This window comes from Cotesia glomerata, unplaced genomic scaffold (genome assembly GCF_020080835.1).
Source record: "Cotesia glomerata isolate CgM1 unplaced genomic scaffold, MPM_Cglom_v2.3 scaffold_41, whole genome shotgun sequence".
Taxonomy (NCBI): domain Eukaryota; kingdom Metazoa; phylum Arthropoda; class Insecta; order Hymenoptera; family Braconidae; genus Cotesia; species Cotesia glomerata.
This window is the reverse complement of record NW_025404028.1, coordinates 1-17,154: the sequence shown is the minus strand read 5'-3', so window position 1 is coordinate 17,154 and position 17,154 is coordinate 1. Positions and strand designations below refer to the sequence as shown.

General features: G+C 32.4%; 3 protein-coding genes and 1 pseudogene across 11 annotated transcripts; 2 read left to right on the top strand and 2 right to left on the bottom strand.

Annotated features, from left to right (window-relative positions):
• Positions 1-55: 55 nt before the first annotated feature.
• Positions 56-4,883, bottom strand: LOC123274536 (ecto-NOX disulfide-thiol exchanger 2). The gene is made up of 7 exons (XM_044742193.1): positions 4,743-4,883; positions 3,208-4,577; positions 2,895-3,078; positions 2,033-2,139; positions 1,078-1,281; positions 647-971; positions 56-577 (listed from the first exon to the last, which is right to left on the bottom strand). Exons 1-7 carry the CDS (start codon positions 4,789-4,791, stop codon positions 348-350), a joined length of 2,469 nt encoding a protein of 822 aa, XP_044598128.1. The 5' UTR covers positions 4,792-4,883; the 3' UTR covers positions 56-347.
• Positions 4,884-5,162: 279 nt separating this feature from the next.
• LOC123274546 (N-acetyltransferase 9-like protein) lies at positions 5,163-9,052 on the top strand. Of its 9 annotated transcripts, none has more exons than XR_006511528.1 (8): positions 5,163-5,292; positions 5,747-5,856; positions 5,939-6,133; positions 6,202-6,296; positions 6,375-6,495; positions 6,572-6,634; positions 7,172-7,272; positions 7,477-7,504. XR_006511528.1 is itself a non-coding variant. In XM_044742213.1 (7 exons), the coding sequence occupies exons 3-7, from the start codon at positions 7,520-7,522 to the stop codon at positions 8,936-8,938; spliced, it is 630 nt and encodes a 209-aa protein (XP_044598148.1). In that variant the 5' UTR covers positions 6,567-6,983; positions 7,172-7,272; positions 7,477-7,519; the 3' UTR covers positions 8,939-9,052. The 9 variants fall into 9 exon arrangements, 5 of the variants coding, with proteins under 5 accessions (XP_044598153.1, XP_044598148.1, XP_044598150.1 ...); XR_006511527.1 differs by having other exon boundaries at positions 6,572-6,983; XR_006511526.1 differs by having other exon boundaries at positions 6,567-6,634.
• LOC123274544 lies at positions 9,044-14,268 on the bottom strand (annotated as a pseudogene).
• A 229-nt stretch (positions 14,269-14,497) lies between these two features.
• On the top strand, positions 14,498-17,151 carry LOC123274555 (regulation of nuclear pre-mRNA domain-containing protein 2-like; the record flags this gene model as incomplete). Its single annotated transcript, XM_044742229.1, has 5 exons — positions 14,498-15,183; positions 15,662-16,254; positions 16,330-16,650; positions 16,739-16,807; positions 16,888-17,151. Coding segments are annotated over exons 1-5 (1,404 nt in total), but the record flags the coding sequence as incomplete, so codon positions are not given.
• Positions 17,152-17,154: the final 3 nt, after the last annotated feature.

Here is a 17,154-nt window from a genome sequence, read left to right as displayed (position 1 = left end):
GTTTAAATTTAATTAATTTATTAACCAATCAAAATGAATTATTTTTTTTAGAACCCTAATAAATTGATATGTTAAAATTAAATTAATTAATATACAATACAATAGTATGAAGAATTTATAAAAGCCAAAAAATCACTCATCAAAATTCAATATGTTACTTAAAAATTTAATATGGCAAGTTGCAATTCATCTAATCAGCATTATTAGCATTAAAAAATTTTCCTACAATCACAATTTTAGTTAATAGTTTGTCTTTAATTTTATAATTACTTATGACTTTGAATTTAACTTATTAAATCCACTAGATTATCACCAGTACCATTAATTCTGTCAACGTTGTTTTGTCGTCAATGAATCGCTGATCTCGAAGGCTGCACATTAAAGCCAGAAAACTGCCAACGACGCTCCATGTTAGCACCTATTCCAGACAGTTCTTGCTTAAATACCTGAGGAAATCGTTGCATCAGAGCTTCGACTTCACTGGGCCTGATTCCTGGCTCCATTTTTTGTAAATAAGACCAAACGTAGTCAACGCTAGCCCCGAATGGATGAATATGAAGAAACGTCGCCATTAGTCCTGAATTAAAAGAAAATTATTTTAGTTCTAGTTTGATTTCCAAACATTAACTATAAATTGCAGATTTACCAATTAATTTAGCGTCTTTTTGAGTTATTTGAACACAGCCAGGTATAGCAGCAATAAGAGGTCTAGGAGTTCGCGGCTCCTCACTGACAACAACCGAGTCATCATCTTTATCTAAAGTTATCACTTCATTTTCAGTCGAACAACTATTATCGCCTATTGAATTTAATTTAACAGTTAAATCTTTTATTTTTTGGTCATCTTGCACCTGTTGCTTCTGAGACTGAAGCAATTGCTCCTGCATACCCTTCAATGTTTGTTGCAACATTTTTATTTGTTTATCTTTGGCATCAACTTCTATCTTGGTCTCTGATTTTAATAAATCAACCTGCAAAGCGATGAAATAATAAGATCAATAGCCCCACGACAAAATATTCATGTAAAAAAAAAAATTAATTTTAATTGTAGCAATTTTTATGACTAAAAATCAATACCTCATTTTTGTAAGCCTCAAGCTGACATCTAAGACTCTCAGACTCTTCTTTCAGGATCGCATGAACTCTTTCATCTCCTTCAGCTTCGCTTCCTTGTATCCTTGCTTTTTTTCTTTGGGGCTCATCCTCCGAGTCAGACACTTCCATTTCCCCTTCGCCGACTCCTGTCACAACGGCTTCTTCCAGCTGAACGGCTTTGATCTCCTGTTTATATAAATATAACAATAAAATATTTTTCTCTCAATCATTAAAAATATCAAACAGTATTCAGAATGAAATTTATTGTGAATAAGGAAAAAATGAAATAAATGTTGACATAAAAATATTAATGTGCATGCATATCGTATTCTGAGTGTATTTCTCAGTGCTAATCGCGAATTATCAATAGTAAATTAAATATTTTTCTACGTGACCCGCCACCTTTTATTATTAATTAAATTAACAAATAATAATAATAATAATTTATAACTAAAAGCCAAGCATTTACATTCAAAATAAATGTTAAGTACAAGTATAAATACAGAAGAGTAATCAGTAATCAGCAACGACATTTAACCGGAACTTGAAGAATTTATCAGCTGGAGTTTTTATTTACTGCTGTAGTCCGTGTTCTGTAGACATAGCAATTAAATAAGCCATTGATAAATTAAAAAAAAAAAAAAACAAAAATTATTTTTTATACCTAATTCCTCTTGATAAATCGCGGGTGTAGTGTAGGTGTATAAATATTATAATTATTTATTAACTGATGGATTAATCGATTGATGAGTAAATCCTGGGGCCTTTATAACTTACCTTTTATCCATTAACAAATTTATTTAAATTACTTACATCATTGGATGGATCTGTGCCTTGGGGATAAAAGGGGAGGCGCTACCCTTCCGATTTCATTTACTGAGATATTTTTAAAAAACGGTCCGCTTTAAAAACATCGGAAGGTGCGATTAATACATACCGATGACTGTTTCTTCCACATCTCGATGTTCTTGCGTTGGGCCTTGGTGAAGTGATCCCATACTTTCTTATGACTTGCTGCGGTGAACACACGTTCTATCTGACTGACTGTTGTCGATCGACGCGGATGTTGCATGTCGCATACAAAAAAAAAAACACAACAAATCCTCTGTTGTACCCAGCGTTAAATTCAGCTCACAATTTTTTAAAAATAATTCTTCTCCAACTCTCTCTCTCTCTTTTCTTTAGGTATTATTTATAATTCCTAAGTACATGTACTGTGTTCCTTTACAACTACAATAAATTTATTTTCCATTGATGATAATCGCAGCAAGAATCCTAGATTTATTTGTAAATTATTCAGCTATTTATAAGAAATTTTTCAAGTTAAGTAGTTTTATTTGTACAAGAATTATCTTGACAAAAAAAATATAAATGACTATACCCAACACCTTCCAATCCTCAGCATCCGCAACATGCAATAATTTAGTGACTAGATATACATTAATACATTAATAACCCTCTAGAATGTTTAAAAAAAAGAGAGAGATAGAGAGATAAGTACAAAAGTACAATTGACGTGTCTACGAATAATAATAAATAGCAGACACGTCAATGAAGAAGAGACACTTGACGAGGAGCAATGCGTAATTATATTTAATATCAATACTTAAATAAAATAAAATATGAAGAGCCGGTTTTTATATTATTATAATTACGGCAAAAACTTACCCGTGGAGAATAAAACGCGGTAACATTTGTACGTAATCAGTACACTTTACTATGCTATGAGTATTGTAGTCAGCGGTGAAACAGCAAGATAGACAGAGATACATTTTAATAAATTATCAATAAATACGTACATTGTATGAGTAATCCTTGCATTCTCCCTTTCATCAGTTCTTTAGCTCGTTGTAGCTCTTCTTCGTATGAGGCTTTTTCGGATAACAGTCTTCTCACGTGTGAATTCGTTGACTGGATCATTGAATAAAAAGTATTTGAATTTCTTTTAGTACAGTCTCCACGTTCCAGCCATGTCACCACGATCTAAATAATTTAATTTCACAATTACTTGTTAATTATAAAAAATTTTCATTATAAAAACCAAATAAGAGACACTTAGACTAAAATCGTGAAAAATATTGACAGTAATAAATTAATTAACAATCAATTTACCTGAACAGCTTTCATAAAAGTATCATCCTGCTTAATCTTTTCACAAATATTAGAAGCTTCATAGTCAGTATAATGAACAACCGGTGGTGGACTAGAAGGCTGCCGTTGTCTTTCCTTTTCGACCCTCTCGCGATGTCTTTGTTCCCTCTGTAGCTGCCTTTGCTTGCACTCCCATTCGTACTGGTCATCCCGCGCATAAATATGAGCAAAGTCGACATACAGCCTTCCTGTGTTAGCCGAATCAACATTAGAGCCAATTCTGATCCTATAGCCTGAGAGATAGATAGCCCCGTCGACACTATTCTCACTGGCGAACCTGATGTGACAGAAATTTTTCTTGGACAACCTCAGAGTAGTAATTTCCCCGCACCGCTCGAATATCTCCTGGATAATCCCGTCAGTGATATTCTCCGGCAGACCTCCCACGAAAATGGTACGGCAGCCTGGAGGTTTTTCCCTGGTAGTTCGCTCCGGAGTGTTTGGGTTCGGCGGGAAGAGTGTGCAGCTCTTGCAGTGGATTATTTCTTTGGTAACCGGATTGTTGGACCCATTGCCAGAGCTGTTGGGGGCATTCTGATGACTAGAATCTGGCGTAGGAGCTTGTAGACTAGCAGCAGCCGCAGCAGCAGCAGCGACATTCATCATCTGCTGGGCAGTGTCGTTCATAATTTGCTCGGTCCCCAGCATCTGAGCACTGAGCATCGCACCCTCATGTGGATGAGGCATCAGCCCGAGACCCATAGGACCATAGCCGTGGTGATGGTGCGTGTGACTCATATGTGGGCCCAAGCTCATTTCACCTAGCATTGCACTCATCGGGGGGCCTATGGGAGCCATTCCCATCATCTGATAGCCGACTCCCATGCTCCAGACACCTGGACTAGTAGCTACAGTTTCCATCTGGGTGGGGATGCTGGAACTGGTTGTTGCCGGGGTGTTGGTTGATTGCACTTGATTGTTTCCCGCGGAACCAGATCTTTCTTCGAGTCTTCTTTCATCTCTCCTGTCCCTGTCGTTCCTCTCATCGCGCCTGTCTCTTTCTCTGTCACGGTCCCGACGATCGTTCCTGTCATTTCTGGACCTTCTGCCATCGCGAGTGTCTCTATTGTCTCTGTCACTTCCACTTCCGTTAATTCCACGTCTGGTGGCGTTGTTCTTGTTGGCCAGGGAGTCAGTTCTCCTGTCAGCAGGTTCCTCGGTGCTCTCGCGGATAGGAGGTGGCTGGTTCTTCTTGGTGGCAAACTCCAGAGGAGAGTCATTCATACCTGGTAAAGGAGGCAATGGTGGCGGCAACGGTGGGAATCCTTGGCTCGCCAATTCCATAAATCCTTGAGGTCCTGCTGCGAGTCCCAGACCCATCGGACCCATTCCTAGAACGTTTAACCACATTATTGAAGGAAGATTGAACTTTTTAAATAGATATGCTACGAGGGTTTCTACTTGAGTTCAAACTTAGAATAACTATTGTATCATTATATCATGAAATAGAATATAAATAGATTTAGGAGGCCAGATCCCGGTCACAGACAACTCACCCATTGGAGGAATAGCTGCTGATGGTATCCCAGGAAAATTGTACGCCATTTTTATTCTTAAATATATTAACTATTTGTTGTTTGGATTAATATATTTCCTTTCATTGATTTATATGTACTCGTGTTAATGCTGTTTTATTGCTTCAGATACTGCTGATAAATTTGTTGTTGGATAATATGAGCTGTGACATTGTTTTTAGTTATATAATGAATGTTAATTGGAGCTCCAACTCAAACAATGTACTCACCACCCCCAGTGTGTGCTTACAGCGACTAAGCGACAACAATAATGTTGTATATATATATCCATTTAAATGTGATATATATTTATATTTACAGTCAATATGGCAGTCATGATAGTTTGAATAACTTTTTTTCCAATAGTGACTTCAGTTGCATGTTGATTGGATACGAAAATTATTCGAAGAAAATTTTTATTGATTTTTTCGGTTCTATTGATTGGAAATATTAAGATGAAAATAAATGAAAACACTAGAATTGTTGGCTCCAAAGTGGTTCTTGTTCCCTATAAGAAAAAATATGTTGAAAGGTATGTTTGTTGATTATATTTATTTATTTTAATTATTATTTTATAGTAATTAGTTAAGTTAATTTTTTTGACATTTTTTTTTACAGAAATAGATAAATTAAAGTTTATAACCTTAAAGCGCAAAGTAGTTGCGCGGGAAAATTTAAGCAATAACATTTATTGAAATTTAATTTTATAATATTGAAAACAGCTGATGTTGATAAAATAATTAATTTTTTTACTGAAAAAATTGTAAGATCACTTGAAATTAAGAAAAAAATTTATTTCATGCATTTTTTGGTAATATTTAGTTTTTATATTGAAAAATAAAAAATAGTTAAATATGCATATGCACATGTGCTGTCTAGTTTGAAAAACATAATTTAATTTAAATGAAACATGAATAAAAAATTTTTTTTTTAATTCAATTGAATAAAGTTAAAAATTTTATGGAAAATAGAATTATTTTTTTCAGATACCACAAATGGATGAAATCAGAAGAGCTTCAATATTTAACAGGCTCTGAACCTCTGACAATTGAAGAAGAATATCAGATGCAAGAATCTTGGCACAGCGATGATAACAGTAAGCTAATTATTTTAATTTTTTATATAATTATTTGCACGTTTCTTGAAGAATCAGCAAAAATAAATAAATTTATTTACAGAGTGTACATTTATTATCCTGGACCGAAATCGTTTTGATAAAACAAATCCCGTGGATTCAATGATTGGAGATACTAATCTGTACCTAAATGACATTGAGGAGCCTTTTACAGCTGAGTGTGAAATAATGATCGCTGAAAAATGTGCCAGAGGTCAAAAAATGGGATGGGAAGCGCTGATTCTTTTGCTACGATACGGTAGTTTTGAAATAATTCTATTAATCTCTTAATCATTAATCAAACTAATGCGAGATTAACTTATCTAGGAATTGAAGCGCTGAAAATAAACAAATACAGAGCTAAGATTAAAATTGACAATGAGAAAAGTATTAAAATGTTCAACAAACTCCGATTTAACGAGGTGATAATTTTAAAAATAATATGAATATCATATTTTATTTTTATGTTTATTTTTATGTCGAATTGTTTCAATTTTTAGATAAGTAGGAGCGTAGTTTTCGAAGAAGTAACACTGGAGTGTGATGCCAGTCCTCAGTGGAAAGAGTTTTTGTTAAATGAAACAGCAAAATCTTATCACGAACCAGACGATTGATGAATTGGTAAATTAATAATTATTTTAAATAAATATTTGAGTATCAAAAAAATCAAAATAGTAAATTGAAAATTTTAGTACAGGGTCTAGGGCACAGAACTGGAGATAAACGATGCGCAAGAAGCTGTGAATACTCTCAGGACCAGGTACTTCTTGCGCATCATTTCATATAATGTACAGTTGATGTTCGTATGCGTGGCGATTAAGTTTAATTGATCATCATTAACGACTCAGTTGCGTCACGCGTTCGATCCCGTTAGGACGACCTATTGCTCAATCCATGGCAATAAAAATAAAAAATAACACATTTGTAACTTACAACACTAAAATTATCAATTAAAAATAAATAAATTTTCAATAACAAACTCACTTGTATAAATTTAAAATATATTTTTTATATATTTGTATTTTTAAAAAATATATATCGTGATAATTTTATACTTGGGTATTGTGACCCGCGTGTTTAACTTCTAAGTTGATGAATCGTGATTACTCGTAAGTGGAGTGTAATAAAAGTAATAAATTACAATCTTTTTTTTATTATTGAATGATTACCTTTAGTCTGGGTGTACTTAATTTGAATATGCGCTCAAGTATATCACCGAATAAATAAATAAATAAATTAATGTTACATAAGAGTTATGATTTTTAATTTATAAACTAATCTTATTGTCATCTTTTAGGTTGACGCAATGCGGTAGAAATGATGCGGAAACACTCCTTTATTTTGTACTAATTCCACGTGTTGCGACCGTCATATATGCGCTTGTTTTTGACGTTACAGGTATTTAGTGATATTTATTTCTGTTAGTTGAAGTTTATTAATTTAAAAATTATCTCAAATATTTAATAATAGTGAAATCCTAAAATTTTTTTTATTTTTTTACTCAATTTTATTTTATAATAATTTAATTGTTATAAAAATCTAAAAAATTGTAAATTGTCTGTTGATTTTAGTATCATAATATTTACTATTTTTCTATTTCAGAGAAGTTTAATTAATAAAATAAATTATTAAGATTATTGAAAAAATGTCATTTTCAAAACTTAAATCAGCGGTAATTAAATTTCGTCCTTTATTTTTTAATTCTGTCGCTTATGGATCATTTTATACTGGAGCTGAATTTTTACAGCAGACGTATAATATTAATCAAAAAGAAAAAGCTGTAAGTATAAGGAAATATTTGACTTTTATTATCAAATGTGTTCTATTAAAAATAATGAAGGCTAAAAATAAATATTTAAATGATTTAATTCAGATTAAAAAAAAAAATGAATATAATTTAACATTGAATTTCATAATTTGAATTTAAAATATTGATAGTATTTTTTTATTCGGCTATTAACTCAATATATTTAAAACTAGGCTGCAGTATTGAATAAAACCCCGGTCAATTCAAACAAACTCTTTCCCGGTAAATTCAAACTAGAAGATTATAATGTACCCGTTTTGCGAAGATATCTCACTTACGGATATTTCCTCGCTGGACCAATTCTCCATGGATGGTAAGTATCCAAAAAAGTGAGAATGCCGCATGTACTCCATTTATGTTAGCCAATTAATATTCAGCACTAATTGCTTCAGCTTCATATTATCTGATTTACCTGAAACGAAATTTATTATTTAAAAAAAAAATCAGCACTTCTCATTCTAGATCATCGGATTTTAAATAAAATGATAATGTAACAAGAGGACACGTGTAATCTACAGTACGCCGATCTACCTTCTTTTCTGTTTTAATTCTGGAGACGGTAATTGGGTTCATTTTTTCTATTAATATCTGATTTATTTACTTTTCACACCTACACGCTGGCTTATCTGTGCACTTTTTTACCTGCAAACTTTTACACCTTACTGATCCAATTACAGTAGTTATTATTTGTTAATCTTATTTTAATCAGTTGGTAATTAATAGTTAACATATATATGATATACCCTTAGGTATTCATGGCTGGATAAAATGTTTAAAGGAACAGCACCTAAAATAGTTGTTACTAAATTGTTATGTGATCAATTTATACTTACGCCTCCATTAGTCGTATTATTTTTTACAAGTGAGTAATTTTATTTATTTATTCATTCACATCTTGAAGAATTCAAACTAATATTCCAATTACAGGTATGAGTTTTATGGAAGGAAAAAAGACGGAGAACCTTTTGGATGAATGTAAAGCCAAATTTGTAAAAACATTTGCGGTAAGAGATTTTTAAAAGTTTATTTTTTAATAAAATATTCTTAATACTAGGTCGCTGTATTTCAAATAAATACTTTTTGCAATTTCAGACCTCATGTATATTTTGGCTACCAGTGCAATTTGTAAATTTTTTACTTATACCACCATCGTTTCGCGTTTTGTATGTCAGCGTAGCTTCTTTTTGCTGGGTAAATATTCTTTGCCATTTGAAACGTACGCCCATAGTACCTGCCATTGAATTAAAAACTAAATAATAATGTGTAAGATTTAAAAGTTAATTATTATTGTTAAAAAAAAATTTTTAAAATAATGTTTTAATAATTAAAATTTTTTAATGCACAAAATAAAATGCTCTTGAATACTCTTAACAATTGGCTTTGTTTATTATTAATTATTTAATTATACAATATTTTTTACAGTAACAATTTAATCATGCTCACAACGTAGCCGTCACATTTAAAGTCTCTTCTCTCGTTCTCTCGTTTATCAATTTAAAATTTATTTCATCATTTTCATTCGTTTAAAAATATTTTAATAAGACCATAGGAAATAACTTAATATATTTGTATTGTAAAACCTTAAATAATTAGTAATAATAATGATAATAATAATAATAATTAATAGTCAATAATTAAAAAGAAATAATAATAATAAACTGGATGAATTATAAACTTAGCTCGCATCAGCAATAATCTGCTTTCATATGACAAACTCATAAGCTCAACAACGGTGGACGGAAATAATTGTGTACAATACACGCGGAGATTTAATAAATATTAATCGATATATTTATTTTAAGATACCTTCAAAACTATGAGTTAATTTCCTCTTCAATGTCACTGCAACTGTTTACAATAGAATCGGTATAGATGATTTTAATCAATGTGATGTACTGAGTCGCGTCATGACAAGTGATTGAACAGACATTTATAAACTTATGTTTCAACTGTTTAGTATTTTTTTACTAAAAATTTTGATTATAAAAAATAATTAACTGAAATAGTCGACACGGAAATGCAGTTCTTTGGATTACTTTTGAGTTAATTTAAAATTATAAAATCAGTCGCACGATAAATGGTTTTTAAACTTTAATTTACATTCAATCGCTTTAACATATTTATTTATAAAACTATTTTTTTTTAAATATTATATTTTTCAAAGTGTGAAACTACCACAAAAATGTTATTAAAACAGGCCTTTGTAAAGTATTTAAAAATATTTCACGTCGCGATTTTACTATAATATAAATAAAAATTTAGACGCTGTTTATATCCATTTGAACAATTTACTTCATTCAATCTTGTATGTCATGATTGATGATTATAAAAATCGCATTCATTTAAATATAACGCAGTATCACATTATTGCTAGAAATAAGTCACGTGTTCATATACAAGTTTCACTACTAAATTTCACCGCTGATAACATAGGTCGACAAAAAAAAGTTGTCTGTACTGAGTGTTCGACAAAGATTTTTCGATGTATTTATCACCGCTGAATACGAATCTGGAGTAAAATTGGGAATTAAACTGCAAAAAAATGGAGAAAAATAAAAAAAGCCGATAAAATCTACGATCTAATAATTTTTTCTGCATGATAATTCTAATCTTATAATTTTTGTCGTTTCCTGGCACTTTTCTCCTCAAATGACCTGTGCAACGGATTTCTGCTACGCTTTTTTCCTCTCTGTTGAGTTTCTCTTTGTAGCATCCAGCAGTAATCTGCAAACATATTTACTTTCCACTGCCCCTGAAATCGCTGTTCAAATTCTTCAAGATCTTGATGAAATTTCTCTTCTTGATCTTCACTGAAGTCTCCTTTGTTCTCCGGAAAGTGTTTGAGATGCGAATCAAGAAAGTGAAGTTTCAAATTCATTAGGCAACCTGAACGCTGAAAGTTTGCGATCATATTAGCCACAATATTTTCGTAATCAGCATCCTTAGTGTTACCTAAAAATTTGGGACACACATCCTTGAAACTTAGCCATGATGCCTTTTCTTGTTCATCCATAACTGAAACAAATGTTTCATCTTTGAATAACGTCCGAATTTACGGTCTATCAAAGATGCCTTCTCTCAATTTCGCATCTGATTTGTACTTAAACACTTGACGCAGGTATGTAAAGTACTCTCCATCTTTATCAAGAGCTTTTACAAACTGTTTTATTAACCCAAGTTTAATATGAAGAGTAGGAATGAGAATTTTGGCTGGATCAACAAGCGGTTTTCTTATTATATTATGGGATCCAACCCTAAATGAAGATTTCGAAGGCTAAACTTTTTTCACGTAGTGATTTTTTCGATCTTTACTGTCAAACATACACAAATAGCATGGATACTTCGTGAATCCAGATTGTTGTCCCAGGATCATGGACAAAATCTTCAAATCACCACATACTTGCCATTTATGTTCTTTATACTTAATTTTTTTCAGAACAGTTTCTAAATTTGTGTACTCTTCTTCAAATACAGCTGAGTGAGCTAAAGGTAAAGGAGCAAACTTGTTGGTGTTGTGAACAAGAACTGCTTTAAGACTGCGTTGAGACGAGTCAATGAATAACCGCCAATCTTCGGATTTATATAAATTTGGCTTTAATTTATTCACAAGTCCTTTCACATCAGTGCAATAAAGCAAATCTTCCTCTTTGACGAAATATTTACAGAAAGCTTCTTCTCGATTCCGATAATATGAAACTTTAGTACCTTTTGTCAGAAGATTTCTCCTTTTCATACTCGAAGCCACTACTTCAGCCGCTTCTTTTGAGAGTTTTGAGAGCGAATCATTCTACACATCCCGTTAAAGGGCAGTTGTCATCGTAATCTAAACACTTCGTGGTAGCAGGTTTTACCGGTCATGTACCGATTCAATGTCCTGATGTTTTATTTTATATCAAAGACAAGATTCATTCAATAAAAGATTTCAATAAGACACAATAAGTGGCAAATAAACATATTCGCGAATCACTGGGGATACTACAGAGAAAACAAAGCAAGAACTGCAATTTGATCATAACATACTGAAAATACAGTTTGATCCCCAATTTTGACTTCAGATTCGTATTCAGCAGTAAAAACACGTCGGAAAATCTTTGCCGAACACCCAGCACAGACTACTTTTTTTTTTTTGGACCTGTGTTATAATTATTCCATACAGATAATATTACGGATAATTTAGTAGACAATTATGTAGCGTTTGAAGTAACGCTGGTGCATCATAATGCGAGCAAGCATATATTGATTTTTCCCTGTCAGTCTTTGTATTTATATTTATATTTGTATTATTATTTTAATGTTTAAAATTAGATTAAAAAGCTAAACACTTGTGTACTGTGTATGGTAAAAGTGTTACATGTGTCGTGTGCGTCAACAAAGTGGTTTTGTTCATTTTATTTATAATTTTAAATTTGTTCTTTTCGTAGCTTTGGACTTGGCTCTTGTAAACTGTCTTTAAATATAATACCTTTCTACTTGAAAGAGATTTTCTTCATTTCCTGGATTTAAATTTATTATAATAAATGTCTAAAGAAAATCCAGCTCTACCTTGTCGACGAAAATAATATATTCATTGTTCCGCTAGCAGTACGTTTTCTTACTAATCTTGCTGCAACTAAAACAAAAAATGTATTTTAATAAACAAAGTAAAATTAATTTTATAAATGATTAAAAAGCACTAACCTGTAGCATCTTGAGGTGTTAAGGGTTTATCAATAACTTTTTGTATTACATTTATCCATTGAGCACGATCATCATCAGTCTGAGCAGATAACAAAAACTTCTGTCAGGTGTTTCCAGAGTAAACGAAAAACCTTGATCTTTAGCACCAGGTGGTACGCCTGTTTTAATAGCAAAACCTTCTGAACTGTGACCAATAAAAATTTCTCCCTTCGGATGAGCATCCTGAACATAAACGAACCGTAATAAGTCATTAAAATAAATTACTCATCTATTGATATTAAAAAAATATTACCATAGGATCATCATGGTACATTAATTTCCGACCGTCTAATGTAAACCATCTCTTTTTGTAAGCGTCTGAATGTCTTGGCCCAGTTTTCCACAGAAAACCTTCTTTTGGAAAATCTCTCGTTAATTGTGACAGCAATTCATTTTCCGACGCACCAGGATACGCGACCTGTAACCTATGCAGCTTGGCACATCGTATCGCTAGATACCAATTCGTTATAACTTCAGCATCTTCGTGGTAGACGTAGATGTGGCGCGTTGATCCGTCTTTCATGAATGATATTTGTAAACTATTTTGGTTTCCGGTCTTAGTTGGAGCAAACGCGACGTTCAGTTCTGATATTCTTAATACTGCTTTAGGATCTTTATGCTCTTTTACGTGATACTTTAACGTATCGTCTGCTTCGGACAGTACAAATTTACGTGGATAGTACCGGGAATCTTCTTTACCTCTTTTCATTAAAAATCCTTCCATGAAACCTGATACGTACTGATTTTGGCGCTCTGGATGACAAAATTCTTCACGTTCATATTTAGCACGGATCCATTGTTCTACTAAAACTCTGAATAAATAAATTGATTAATTAATCAAGTTTATGATGTATTAAAAAGTTATAAATCCAAAAATATAATAACAAACAATAAATATATCAATGAGTACAAATTTCAAGTATAAAACGAAAAGAGTTTATCGTTTTATCCACAATGTCATGAAATTTAAAATAAATTAAGCTTTTTTAGACATTACTCTTTTTTTCTTATCAACAATGATACAATTAATCATCAATAAAAATGATACTGAAGTTATCTATAAATACGGAAATATTAATTTTTTGGCAAATTACAAAAAACCTTATATCTGTTGCATTTAATTTTATAAGTAGTTATAGATTTTATTTTTTTAAATAAATTAGAGAAAAAATTTCTTAACAAGTATAAAACAATGAAAAATAAACTTACTGAGGAGCATTTTCAGTAGGTCTTCTATAACAAGAAGGTACCCGTTCCTCATAATAATATCTCGCAGCATTATTACCAACTTCCCTAACTCTGGTAACTTGTGAATCCTCCCATCTATCTAGCTTTAAATGTTTAACTTTCGATATGTGAGCACCCATTGATCTATGTACACCTGCACATCTCGTACATAAGAAAATCCCGATGTTGTAAGAAGCCCATTCCGGATCTGAAAAAGTAAAACCATCTAATCAACCAAAGGCCAGCCAAGTAGTATGTGGGCGGGTCTAAGATCTGTCGCAGCCTCCACCTCATCGTCATCAATGATAACGATTGTTAAATGATATGTACATGTACATATAAAATTAATTACTGATCTAATAAATCTAAAGTCAAGGCCACAGAGCAACTACAAGATAAATAACGAATTTAATACTCATAGACATGCGTATGTTGTTATTACATCAAACGCAGTTATATTGCTCTTACTCATACGCAATACCCATTAATAATTAATAATTAATAATTATTGCTAAGTATAAATGTTTTATAATTAATTAAGATACATACTTTTAGCTCCACAGTCGGCACACTCATTGTTTCCTGGTTTTTAATAATTCGGCGAGCAACTTTTCATTCGCATCCGCCATTTTAAAACACTATGTGAAAACGTATTAAAAATTTTATTTATATATATGTCTATGAACATATCTTTTAATAAAAATAACCATCTTACCAACTGTTCATCAGCAAAAATTTTTTTACCAACAGAACTGCCAGAGCATCAAAACGGTTGTGAAAAAAAAATTTTATTATTTATTATTGAAGATGAATTAATTGAAAAAACTATTTAAAACTTTATAAAAATTATTTAAGTACTCACAACTAATAAAATTGAGTAATAAAAGGTAACAATAATTAATAATTGTCGCTATGATCGCCATTGCGCGGTCATGTTTTGATCATAAAAAAAAATGGCCGTCGCACCTCCACTGCGTGATTGAAAAATTGCTGAAATAAAATAAACCGCGATTATTAACAGTAAATATAACAACAATTATATACAAAAGTAAGTTTATTATATGAAAGTGAGGTTGTTGTCAACAGCAGCACCAGGATCTGCATCAACAATAATCAGTATCCAAGTACTGAACAAGTAAATGCCAGGGAATATATTGCCGTGTAAAAAATATCACTCACATGTCTTGGTATTGGTATACATATCGTTTGTTATCAATCTTGGAGCCAGTGATAGTTTGTTTTAAGTAAAATAATAATCAGGGTTTGTGATAATGATCTTATTTTACTTTTTTAATGGCTCGTGTTTCGCGACAAGACTATTTATCGATTAAGTATTAAATTATTTAAAAAATATTTGATTTTAATTATTTGAGGATCCGTGGGGTATCAGTTTTTATGGATTATGGCGTCAATGGATTTTGATGCTGAGTATTTTGAAAAGAGGTTGACGAATCTAAAAGATTCGCAAGACTCGATTCAGAGTTTATCAGCATGGTGTCTTGAACGTCGTCCTCATCATAAGAAAATAGTCGCTTCATGGCTGCAGGTCTTGAAAAAAGGTTGGTATTTATTTTATATGTTTGTATCATTAGATCTTGTTTTGATAGTAATTTATTAATTATTTTATATTCTTAGATATGGAGATATAAAAATAAGTGCAATATTTCACTAAGTATTCGGTATTTTTTTTTTTTTTTTTTTTTTTTTCAAGATATGTACTTAAAATTAAAATTAATAATTTAAAGTCGGCTGGTTGCCTTTTAAAGAACTGTCGAACATTGACATATTTATTTATTATCAAGACTAGTATGTCATTCATTTTTTAATTAATAAATCTAAAAAAATTAGTGCAATTGTAAATTTTAATGTTAATAAATTTTTAAACATTCCCGTATTTCAAAAATGCTAAATATCTGAGATACTTATTGAAAAAATTAATGAACTATTATTTATTACTGAACTATTAATTATTACTTGTCTGACTTTTCCACACAATAAATTTAACTAAATATCAACTTAAAAATTTTATTTTTACAGTCAAAGTCGAACATCGGCTGACTTTATTTTACTTGGCGAATGATGTGATCCAATACTCAAAGCGCAAGAATTTTGAGTTTGTCGAGTCCTGGGGCACGACGCTCCAGCGAGCTACCACAATGGTCCGCGACGAGAAAGTGAAACACCGCATTCTGCGTATCTTCAAGATCTGGGATCAGAGACAGGTGTACGATGAAGAGTTTCTGGCAGATCTGTCGAGACTCATTTCGGCAGCACCCAAGAAGAAGGCTGAACCACAGCCAATCGTAGTCCCTGAAGAGTTTCAGGCTGCGCTGCTCATTTCGACTATGAGGTCTTGTGAAACGCTTGAACAAGCCACTGATGCACGATTAAAGGACTTGCGTGATAGTAACGTCGACATTGATAATGCTGAAGAGCTCTGTGCTTCTCTCAAGGATCGGAGGCATGTAGAAGATGCAGAGAAGGAAGTTGAGGTCGCGGTGAGCAGTGTTGAGAACTATGTTCGTGCTTTGGAGGCGGAGATAAGGGAGCGAACCCAGGTTTTGGAGTTACTTGAGCAGGCGGATCAGTTTTATGAGACTCAGAGGGGAGAAGTTAAAATTGTTGCTAATGTAAGTTGAGATATATTTTTTTTTTTTTTTTTTAAATAATTAATCGGAGGTTAATTAACTGATGATATTTTTCAGGCCTACAGAAATTTTGGTAGTCGAGTTAAAAACTTGAAAAAAAAACTCGATGAGTTGCTACCGACTCTTACATCACCTATTCCTTCACCAGATGTCAATGCGCCTTCCCCGAGTCCTGACAGTGACATTGAATTACCTGGTGATGAATTGAATGCTAGTAGTAACATTATTGATGTCACTCCAGCTCCGATGTATGGGTCTTATGTCCAGGATTACGATGTTGGAGCAATTCCTCCACCAGATTTAACTCAAGGAAACAGTTCTACTGATTTTACAAGCAATTTTTCGTCATTTATGGGTGGAAATGTTGATTTTGATATGGTAAATATTTATATTTTAATTAAATCAATCAATCATTTTATCTAATTAAATTAATGTACATTGTAATTAATAATTTTTTTAATTTCAGAGAAATATATTCAATGATAGATCGTTAACACCAACTGGCAGTAATCACTCCTACAATATACCAACAGAGGTAATCAATTATTTAATAGTGAGTTGATATGAATGAACCGCTGAGTGATTGATTGCTAAATAATTAATTTTTATGAATAGGCAATGCCGATTGAAGTGATAAACATGCGTCCAAAAGATGGGAATGAGTTTACTCCAAGTTTCTTAAAATCAGTTCTTCCGAGCTCAGAAGCACCCTCTGGAATTCCCGGTCTAGGTCTAGACATACCCGAGCCACCACCAGAGTCATCTCAGCGCTCAGAGTACCCACACTTACCTGGTCAGCTAAATAACGCAGCGCGATTGAGTCTGGGAAATCAGTTGCGAGGACTAGGCAATGATTCACACACTCCTTCACCGTACTCGAGC